Source organism: Lissotriton vulgaris, chromosome 3_2, assembly GCF_964263255.1.
Source record: "Lissotriton vulgaris chromosome 3_2, aLisVul1.2, whole genome shotgun sequence".
Lineage (NCBI taxonomy): Eukaryota > Metazoa > Chordata > Amphibia > Caudata > Salamandridae > Lissotriton > Lissotriton vulgaris.
Genome location: NC_141690.1, coordinates 236,611,648 through 236,623,473, shown reverse-complemented (window position 1 = coordinate 236,623,473; position 11,826 = coordinate 236,611,648). Strand labels below are relative to the sequence as shown.

Sequence of the window (11,826 nt, the reverse complement as noted above, 5' to 3'; positions counted from 1 at the left end):
CTCAATCACCATCTCAGTGCCTTCCTTGATAATTCCAACCTGCTAGATCCCTCTCAGCATGGCTTTCAGAAGGCACACAGCACAGAATCAGCGCTTACAGTGGTAGTCAACAACATCCGGGCTAAGGTCGGCAGTGGTCAGACGACTCTTCTGATCCTGCTCGACCTTACAGCCGCTTTTGACACCCTGTCTCCCACCATTCTGGCCACCCGTCTTAGTGAGTGGATGGGTCCGCTCTGAGCCTCCTAACTTCCTTCCTTAGCCAGCGTGAACAAAGGGTAAAACTGGGCGACTTCCTCTCCTCTGCCAAGCCTCTGCAATGTGGGGTCCCTCAGGGCTCATCTTTGAGCCCTACCCTCTTTAATATATATGTGGCCCCACTTGCTAGGCTTGTAAGATCCTTTGGATTGGAAGTTTTGTCGTACGCTGACGACACCCAGATCATGGTCTCCCTTTCGCAATCTGTGGAGAACACGGCCTCTAATTTCAGGAAATGTATGGAAGCAGTGGCAGGTTGGATGACCTCTAATTTCCTCAAATTAAATGGGGAAAAGACCGAGGTCCTCATCTTTGGAGGTAAACAAGATGTCTGGTCGGCCGACTGGTGGCCCACTGCCCTTGGAACATGCCCCAAGCCCTCCTTCGTTGCCCGTAATCTGGGTGTTATCCTCGACGGGAAACATCACTTACAACGCATTTATTACAACGCACTACCATTACAACGCAACCATTACAACGCAAACCATTACAACGCATTGCGCTGGGGGGCGCTCTAGGATAGGGAATATATTTAATTTACTATCCAACACCTTCCCTACTATCCACGGGGACTGGAGTTGGAATAGTAAATTAAATAAATCACTATCCAGCGCTTAAAAGCACTATGCGTTGTAGTGGTATGCGATGTAAAAACCGCGTTGTAACAGCAGGCGTTGTAATAGCCTGCGTTGTAACGACACCAATCCTGGACACCACACTCTCCTTTGATAAGCAAGTCAACAGGACTGTTTCTACTTTCTGTGGTGTCCTAAGGATTCTGAGAAAACTTACACACTATCTCTACCCGGCAGCACGTAAGCAAGTCTCGGTGGTTCTCATCTCCCCTCGTCTGGACTATTGTAACGCCCTATATTTGGGCATTAGTAAAAGACTAGTCCATCGCTTACAAGTTGTCCAGAATGCAGCAGCAAGGTTTGTTGTTGATGCTCCCAGGCGGTCCTCAGGATCCTGGATCAGAAAGAACCTTCACTGGCTTCCTGTGCAGGCCAGGATAAACTTCAAGGTTCTTGTACTTACTTTCCGTGCTCTTCACGGTTCTGGTGCAGAAGACATTAGGTCTCTTGTGTCCTTCTACACCCCGGGCAGGCAGGGCCCTGCGTTCCGCCAATAAAAACCTTCTGTCTGTCCCTCGAACCGCCAGGGCCAGATGGGGAGGGAAGGCTTTTTCTTCATTGGCCCCGAAACTCTGGAACCTCCTTCCTGCAGAACTTAAGGGCATGGCGTCTCTAGATTTGTTCCGTAAAGGTCTGAAAAATTGGCTCTTCGCAGAAGCCTACCTGTAACCCTTCATTTGTGTTCACATTCTCACTCAGCTTTTTTTCCATCTTATGCGCCTTGACGCCTCCGGGCAAAGTCGTGCAATACAAATCTCTCATTCATTCATTCATTCATTCTTGTAAGGTTCAATGCACATTTCACGGATTTTGTGTTTTCTTTTATAAGAGAAAAGGCTCAATGACTCTAGAAACCCCAAAGCATTTCATGTTAACACATGTGAAATATGGTGACATCAAAAAAGTAATGTTTTAAAACATTGCAAGTACAACTGAAAACATTTATTAGACAGACATTTATGTATTTGTGTCAAAGATACGTATTTCTATGTTGAGGATAAGCGCATGGATGTAGAATTTCCCTCCAGTTTCCACTACACAGGTTTAAAAACACACAAAAATAAATGGTGAGCTTTCCCTTTAGATTTCCTCCATAACAGAAATAAAATTTAAAATAATAGGATGAAAATAATGAAACTTACAGAATACCACTGATAAGCATAAAACAAATGAAAGAAATTTGTTGGGAAACAGACAGCACCCTCCTTCTGTATGTACCAAAATAAGGTATTTTATTCAATCCAGGGGAATTACAAATCACAATGAAAAACAGCTGATCCAGGAGCCGGGTGAGTGATCTTCAAATGCAGCCCAGGTTACCCCAATCTTCAGACCCTGCGTTCGATCCCGCTTCAAGGGCAGCCAATGAGGCTTTCGCATGGACCAGCGGACATGGCAGACATGTTGGAAGAGAAGATGCAGATTCCGAAAGAGTGTAAAGTTGAGATGCTGAGGCACTGGTTTAAAGAGTCTACAATTCACAGCATCTTTGCCAATTCTATCGCTGCATCCGCCTCGCGAGAAGATCCGCCTGAGGGAACAAAAGTAGATGCATCGTAGTGTATAGCAAAAGGAACACATATCACTGTCATCATGTCACACATATTAGGTCTAATTGTGTAGAAACCCTGGGAAAAGAAAGATAAGTTCACCAACGAGGAGACCAGTATATTATATCTGAAGAATTTGAATATTTATCCATCAGTATTGAGTTTATTGCCCTTTGGCAGTGAGTTGGGCAATGAAGTGCTGCACACAATAGGAAAAGAGAAACATGGTAAATAAGGATAAATATCACAGAACATCAGCTGAAGTTGTAAAAAGATTCTCAAATGATGTTGTATTATGTTTATATTTGCTCATGAAGAGGCATGGTAGGAACCATATGTATATTCATGAATGTGTTAATTGTTAATCACATATGAATGTTGTTCTCTATTTGTGTGAAGCCTCTAGTATTGTATTAGTTGAAAATGTTTCACGGCCATAACAGGCCCAGGAGCCTTAGTGCCCCTTGTAGTCCATTGCACATTTTCAGTAAGCACAACCTCCTTTTCAACCACCTTTTCAAGGCTGACAATAGAAGCTGGATCTTGTGAGAAGAGTTAATAATTGTGCTCATGAATATCTCCCCATCAAGGCCGTCCTGCACTTCCTTGCGGGGAAGATCTTCACACTGGGCACTAGATGAGGTTCTAGTGAGAACAACAAACCTGCCGGTGCATAATCCCACCTCAAAGTCTTCTAGCAAGAGACTTGGTCAGTTGAAATGACATACATGGTCTCTGTGCTTATTTGACTTCTAGCCTTGTTGATATTCTTAGACTCGCCGGTGTCCAGGTACCTTGTTTGTTTTACGCTGAAGAAGCAGTCCTACTGGCTCGTACCCCTAACACCTTGCGTATGCTAATGGATCACTTCATTCTCTTTATGAGTAGCCTTATCAGGCTACTAACTATGGCAAGTCACAAATCATGGTGACCACCCCACCGCCCAGGAGGAGGACTCGCCATCGCTCATAAGACCTCCCTTCGACTCTCCACCTCCAACACAAAGAACCCCACTCCAATACAGAACACCTCGACTTCCAGATCCAGACCAACCCCAGGACCATGCTAAGGGCCACCCTCACCTACAGACCCCCTGGACCACGCATTCAGTCCACAACCACCATCACTGACCTCGTCGCACCCCACGCCATTGCTTCCACGGACTACATTCTACTCAGAGACCTCAACTTCCACCTCCACAATCACAGCAACCCTGACTATATTACCCTCCTCGATAAACTCTGCAACCTCGGACAGGAGCAGCTAGTCACCACCCCCACGCACAAAGCTGAACACACCCTCGACCCCCATCTTCGCAGGAGAGACAAACATCCATTTCAGCCATACCATGCAGCCCCCCTGGACGGACCACCAATGCATACACTTCACCTTCAACACATCCACCGGACCCAAACCACCCCCACGCCCGCCTCGAAGGAACTGGAGCAAGATCACAGAGGAGCACCTCAATGCCACCCTCCTCCTAGACCCAACCAGCGACACGACCAACGCCAACTCCACAGCCCAGGAACTTCACTGCTGCATCTCCAGCTACGCCGACAAGTTCGCACCCCTCCACCACCCCGGCAATAAACGCCTGCTAAAAGCAGCTTGGTTCACCACTGATCTTCAAGCAGCCAGGCACTCCTGCAGATGCCTCGAGAAAACTTGGCGAAACCGGAAGACCTTTACAGCTACCGGAACGCCCTGATGGGATACCACCAGTGTTTAAGAGACACCAAGCGGACTTTCATCAGGAACAAAATCCACACCAATGCAACGAACGCTAAAGAACTCTTCAACATCATACAGCAATTCATTAAACCCCCCAGCGAAGCCACAGACATCACACCATCCCAGGAACTCTGCAACAAGCTCAGCTCCTACCTCCATCTGAAAATCAAAGCTCTCTATGACAACTTCAGCGAACAGACGCCAACCCCCACCACACGCCCCACCACCTCTGACAAAGAGCCGGCAATCACCACCTGGAATCCTGCCACAGTCGAACACACGACAGTGACCATGAAGAACACCCACTCAATTGCTCAATAGGTGGTTTAACGCTGAACTCAAAGAGAGGAAACTCACAGTACGGCAGGCAGAGCGCGCCTGGAGACGCGCCTACTGTCCCACACTCAAACTGCAATACACCTCACTTCTGAACCAATACAAGAAAGCCATTCTCTCTGCCAAGACTAATTATTTCTCCTCGAAAATCCTATCTGCCGAAAACCAACCGAGAGAAATCTTCTCTATTGTGCAGGACCTAGCCTTTTCCGACAGAGTTACCCTCAAACCTTCCCCTTCCCAGGCCCTCTGCGACTCTCTCAATAATTACTTCATTGAGAAAATCACAACAATTAAGTCTAATATTCCACTTCCCTCCCCCTCCTTCTCCGATCCCCAGCCCCCTCTTAATTGGTCATATCTTGATCAAAAACCTCCCCTGACCAGGGAGACGTTCCTGTCCCTACGTCAAAGGGTTAAGTCAGGATCCCCCTCAGACATCTGCCCTGCACACATCCTTAGACAAATCTATTTGGCTTGCCCCTTGCCCCCTCTCACCTTTCTCAATGGCTCCCTTGCTCAGGGCATTGTTCCACAGCCACATAAATCAGCTCATATAATCCCTATTTTAAAGAAGCCCGGTGCTGTCCCCACCTCCATGGCAAATTATCGCCCCATTTCCCTTCTCCCCTTTTTAGGTAAAATATTAGAATGACACGTTACCAAAGTGCTCAGTGCTTTCGCTGAGGATAATGGCTGTCTAGCCCCTTGTCAGGCAGGCTTTCGCCCCGCGCACTCTACGGAGTCAGTAGTTCTCTCCGTCATGGACAAACTTAGAGAGGGATTGGACACCAATCTACCCCAGGCTTTGGTCCTTCTTGATTTATCCGCCGCCTTCGACACAGTTGACCACTCCATCCTTCTCACCCATGTCAGGGCGGCTGGCATCTGGGGATCTGCTCTGGTCTGGCTCTCTTTCTTCCTGAGGGACCGCACTCAGGCCGTCCAACTGGCCGACTTCTCCGCACCTTCCCGCAAGGTTCAATGTGGCGTCCCACAAGGTTCTTCCCTGTCCCCCCTTCTGTTTAACTTATACATTTTCCCTCTTGTTTTTGCACTACAGCAGATGGAGGTCATGGTCTACAACTACGCCGATGACCTCCAGCTTATCTTCAATCTGTCCTCTTCCCCAGGCTCCATTCACAATTTTCAATCTGTTATGATTTTTATCAGGGACTGGATGAACTACAACCACCTGAAGTTAAACCCTGATAAAACCGAATTGGTCCTTACAGGTGGTAGCTCCAGTCCCTAGAATTCTTTGTTTTGGCCTTCCTCCCTGGGTCCAGCTCCCCTCCCCTCTTCCTCAGTGAAGACTTTAGGGATAAAACTGAACGATCACCTTACCCTGCACTCACCGATTAGCTCAGTTGTTTCATCTTGTTTCCTGATTCTCCGCACTATCTGAAAGATTTCATGCTTCTTCTCCCCCGCTGCCCTTAAACTTATTCTTTTAGCCTTGGTCATTTCCCGCCTTGACCATGGCAACGTTTTGTACACTGGTGTCCCTGCCTATGACCTCCGGCGACTACAGCTGGTTCAAAACCAGGCCGCCCGACTTGTTTATAATCTCCCTAAGTCTCATCACGTCACCCCTTTACTTAAAGCCTTGCACTGGCTTTCTATCCGGGAACGCGCCCTCTTCAAGATGGGTTGCATATTGTTCCAGGCCCGGACAGGGACGGCCCCTGCCTTCATTAATTCTGAAATTAAGGCCTACATCCCCTGCAGAGAGCTGCGCTCCTCCTCCCAATTTCTTCTTTCTGTTCCTCGCTTTAGGAAGAAGAAATCGGGAGGTATGAAATTCTCCACCCTGGCCCCTGCCTTTTGGAACACTCTTCCCCTTTCCCTTAGGTCCTCCCCCCACTACTTAGAGTTCCGAAAAGCTCTCAAGACATTTCTCTTCTCTCAAGTTTTTCCACATTAGCGGCCTGCTTACCGCCCTGCCTAAGGGACTGCATCCCTAGCGCCAAGAAACCGCTTGGTAGTTGTGCGCTTTATAAGTATTTTAAATTCAATTCAAATTCAATTGCCCCAACGGACCCCTGCCCAATGCACATCTACCACAGGGCCCGACGCCGCCATTGCACCCGAACTAGGATGCACCATCAACGCCTCCTTCGAATCTGGCACTTTCCCCGACGACTGGAAGCAGGTGGAGGTCAAACCTCTCTTTAAGAAGCCCACGACCGACCCGACAGACCTGAAAAACTACCGGCCCAGCTCTCTCCTTCCTTTCACTGCCAAAGTCATTGACAGACTCGTAAACACCCAGCTGACTGCCTTCGTCGAAGAAAACTCCATCCTAGATGCCTCCCACTCCGGATTCCGCAGCAACCACAGCGCTGAGACGTCATGCTTGCTACTAGACCAGGGGCACACCACAGCCCTCATCCTTCCAGACCCCGCCGCAGCTTTCAACACCATCTCACATCGCACCCTTGCTGCCAGACTCCACGACATGGGGATACGAGGAACCGCCCTCTTCTTGATCTGATCCTTTCTCTCTGGCAGAACCCAGAGGATCAGACTCCCTCCTTTCCTCTTCCCCAAGGATCATCGCTCAGCCCCACGCTCTTCAACTCTACATGGACCCCCTCGCCGCCCTCATCAGACAACACGGACTCAGCATACTATCTTACGCCGACAACACCCAGCTCATCCTCTCCCTCATAAAAAAAACCGAAGACACCAGACTCTGTTTCCAGGAAGGAATGAGAGACGTAGCCGCCTGGATGAAAAGCAGCTGCCTGAAACTCAACGGGAGAAGACAGAGGTCCTCATCCTCGGACCCTCCACCTCTGCCTGGGACGACACCTGGTAGCCCTCTGTCCTCAGGAGTCCGCCCATCCAGACAGACCATGCACGGAACCTCAGCATCATTCTCGACTCCTCCCTCTCCATGACCCGCCAGATCAACTCCATGGCCTCTGCCAGCTTCAACAGCCTCCGGATCATCCGCAAGGTATTCAATTGGATACCCCCGCACTCATAACAAGCAGTTTTGACCACGGCAACACCCTCTATGCTGGAATCAACAGAACCCTCCTACACAGGCTACAGACCATCCAGAACGCCGCAGCCAGACTCGTCCTCGGAACCCCACGGCACAAACACATGACCCGACACCTTCGCAACCTACACTGGCTCCCGTCGAGAAGAGAGCTACCTTAAAACTGCTCACCCACGCCTACAAATCCCTCCACAACATCAGACCCAAATACCTCAACGAGAGAGTCTCCATCCACATACCCAAGAGGAACCTTCGCTGCACAGACCTCGCCCTCGCAGAGACCCCCCGGATCCGTAGAACCAGAGCAGGAGGTAGAGCTTTCTCCTACATCTCAGCCAATGCCTGGAATAGGCTCCCAGTGAACATCAGACGCACTGCCACCCTCCACACCTTCAGGAAGAACGTCAAGACCTGGCTCTTCGATTGAACCGGAGCTGCACCCCCAGCGCCTTGGGACCCTCACAGGTGAGTAGCTCACTTTTTAAATCCCCTGATTGATTGATTGACTGATTGATTGATGACTTGTGGGCCTGTAAAGAAAACTTAAAATAGACTTATTGTTAAAGATCAGCACTTGGTAAGTGTCAGAGAATTTAGTTACCTGAGAATGACTTTCAACTCCTTAGGTACGTGGCACCCTGAGGTGACCTCTTGTCGCATGAAGCTTAGCAGAACGGCGGGAACTGTTTTTAACCTTGCCAGCCCCACCCTTAAAGGTATGATTTGGCCTTTGTTAAAAATATCTTGTGTTCAATGCACGCTGGGGCAGTGTATGGGGCATCGATCTGGGGTTACCAAAATGCTTCCCTTCTCCAGTCCTAGGAAAACCACATGTGTCTTTAGTTTTCATACCTTCCTCCACCAGCTTCAAGCTTTACCACTCATCTTATATAATTATGTAAATCAGAAGTTCAGAGATTTTATTATACTGATCCACACTTTTGCTGTATTATGATTTTATCCTTGTCGACACACCAAATGGGGATTTTGATGTCGATGGTGTGGCTCACTGGTTAGAGGCGGCAGACCCGGAAGCAGAGAACGGCCCGGGACCAGGGTTCAATTCTTGACGCGGCAGGGTCGTGAACCAGGGTCAGCGGACTCGATAATTCTCGCCTCAGTGCCTACTCTAACCAGGGATCACACTCGGCAACTCTGGGCATTAGCTTGCCTCATCTCTACAACGGCCCCTCACATTCGCCGGGGATGCCTGGTTTCACCTTGGAGATACCCAGTAGGAACCATCTCACAGGGAAAGCCAGGACGGGTTCCCCAGCGGTCTACAGCGCCACGACGCCTCAGGGCAGCAGTGCGCTTTACAAGACAAGACACATACATAAATCATCATATGTGGTAAACTGTTTTTATCTGTCTTTTATGGCCTTATTGGCCGAATAAACATTTTTTGAATTTGAAATGACATCTGTGTTTGATCGTGTGCTTCGCTGCCTGTTATTTTGCATTAAACGCTGGTTGGACTTTAGGCTTCTCGACGTGTTGGGCTTCATTTTTAAGAGGGTGCATAAGGTGTCAGGACTCCTGAAGAAGCATTGATACTTCAGCCAGGGTAATGACACTGGACAAGAGTGGAACAAGGAATCATCTAGGATGAGCAGGACAGAGCATTGTGGAGGTGCATGCTGGGAGTCTCACTGTCCAGGCAAAATTGCTCCAGAGTTTTAGATCATACTTTGAGCCCAAGGGGATAATTTAGAGTTTGGGGCTCTGTTCAGGGTCTTAGGATGCAGTGGGTTTATACAGGTGGAGCCTCAGATTTCTTCACAGGTGTAAACCTTTGATATGACAGCCCATCTGCCAGAGGGCTACCACGTCCAGTGGCGTAGCAAGGTCTTCTGGTACCCAGTGCGGAAAAAATTTTGTCGTCCCCCCGCCCCTCTTGAGTACAAACTGCAGAGACAGACTTCGGCAGAAAGAAACACCCCCTCCCCTTACTTATCCATACGCTCTCCACCATTTTGTCACCCCCCTCAGTGATGACACCCGGGGCGGCCTGCACCCTCTTCCTACGCCGCTGAGCAGGTCCCTGTAAAGCATGCACCCTCTACTGCGGAAGCACTTCCATAGCCTCCATTTACCTGGCAGGCAGGCCAACCAGGATGAGGACGTGCTGTAATAACCAAAGCTGCCAACTTTGAAACTGAGGAACCGGAATCGAGTCTCAGCATCGGATCAACATCCTGTGATCTTGGACATATCACTGAATCTCCCAGACAGAGGCAGCTGGTGTGTGGGTAGAATGGTAGGGTGCGGGAGGAGGAAGGGGGATGGATGACAAAAGAAATACAATTGTTTTTAAAAAAAAAGCTTACCTGCCGTATCGCCGTTCCACGCCTGGCCTGACTGACGATGATTTGTACTCCCAGTCAGACTGGGAGCCTGTGCCTGCTCTACAACATGGTACCGCAGCTGGGGTTGGAGAGAGCTTCAGTGGAAATGACGGATTGGCCGTCCTGAGACAGCCGACCAGACCCTCATACACACTGAATAGCAGTGCAACCATTCCTCCACCAGCCTGTCACCTCCCTGGCCCCGCCCCCAAGCCTCAGCACCAAGAGCAAAAATAAAATGATGATAAACAAAGGTTCATTATAGTTTTATTTTTCATTTTTTGGGCTGATGGCAGGTGTGGCGATGCCCCTGTGCCATAGCGGAGGAGCCGCTGCTGCTCCCCGTACCTACCAAATATGAGTGTGTCCTGGTGTAATGTAACTGGTGCTCATGTAAAGCGCTCCAATACCGTTGGGTCGAGTTTGCGCTATATGAAGAAACTGCAAACCCACCAGGCTGTAAATGAGCCCCTGAGTGGCTCCTTCCTCTGTTTACCAGTCGGTTTTGATCATCGCCGGGCTGGGGTGGGATGGCTTTAGAAGGGTTTGTGGGGAGAGATGGAGAGAGCTTAGCAGGGATTCATTTTGCTTAATGGAAGGCGGGCGCTGTGTTTAAGGTACATCAGCTTTGGGATTAAGGGGCACATGCATCAATATTGCATTTTGCGATTCCTTAATTGCGAAAAATAAGGAATCACAATTAAGGAAATGCAAACTGCAATGCTTCAAGAAATCGCTATAAAAATAGCGATTTCTTAAAATTCCTTAATTGCGATTCTCTAATTGAGAATCGCAATTAAGGAATACCTCCCCATCCATTCCTATGGGCCTAGAGGCCCATAGGAATGAATGGGAAGACATTCTTAATTTGTGATTCACCATTAGAAATTCGCAAATTGAGAATGCAATTTCAAGGGTGCAGGGGTGTCCAAAGGACACCCTGTTGCACCCCTGAAATCTGCCTATGAGTACATTTTGCACACACACATGCCCCAAGGGCATGTGTGTGTGTAAAATGGAACTTTGAAAAATGCACTTTAGTGCATTTTTTAAAGTTTTCGCAAATTACCATGAAGGTCAACTTCATGGTAATTTGCTCCGATTATTTGCAAATTCGCAAATTTTTAAAGTGTGATGCATTGCATTTAAGGAATCTCAATTTGAGATTCCTTAAATGCAATCGCAATTTAAGAAATCGCAATTTTGCGATTTCTTAAATTGCGAAAGTACAAAAATGATAATGCATCCCAAAAATTGGAATTGCATTCGCAAACGGACGAATTGTGCGATTCCCACCATTTGCGAATGCAATTTCCATTGATGCATGTGCCCCAAAGGAACGTGGTGATATTGTGCAAATGTTTAGGTAAAGAATGTCCAAGATCGTTAGCTTGGTTCACTTGTATAATTTTTCTAATTATCTTTAAGTTTACCTGCTAAAATCTGTTGCAAACCCCCCTCAAGAGCGAGAGTGCAACCGAACTGAGAAGGGAGAGTAGGTACCTGGAAGAATCCCCACCCCCCTGGTGAAAGACACAGGAGAGCCGGCTCCAGCTGTGTCCTGAACATCTGGGCCTGAAAGCCTGATCCAAAGGCTGTGGTATACAGCCTATTGCTGACCCCAGAAGGATACAAGGGGTCATAACCTGTCCAGACAGCGCATCCCTGCTGCTTAGAACTTCTCACCTAAATTAGGAGTGTGTGAAAGATCCGATGGGCAGAGGCAGCTGCATCCATGGCAAAGAAAAACACACAGTTTCGAAATGTTGGAGCACCAGGGAAGAAGTTACAGATCTTACGCTGAAAAACGGGGTTTGAAATGTTCTACCAAAGGAGAACATAAAGTACCAAGCTCACCTGAAGAACCATTAGTGGTTACATTTTCCTGATTTAACCTGTTCAGAGGTTTTCAGTGCAATGCTTGAGACTGCGGAGGGGCCGTAAACATATAT

The 11,826-nt window shown here is 48.3% G+C and overlaps 1 protein-coding gene across 1 annotated transcript in view; it reads right to left on the bottom strand.

The window, feature by feature from the left end:
• Positions 1-2,048: 2,048 nt before the first annotated feature.
• LOC147725587 (progonadoliberin-2) overlaps positions 2,049-11,826 on the bottom strand; it is a 50,770-nt gene continuing 40,992 nt past the window's right edge. The window contains exon 3 of the mRNA XM_086964550.1: positions 2,049-2,424. Coding sequence (XP_086820676.1) covers positions 2,392-2,424 — 33 coding nt within the window. The 3' untranslated portion in view covers positions 2,049-2,391. The remainder of the gene's footprint in view (positions 2,425-11,826) is intronic.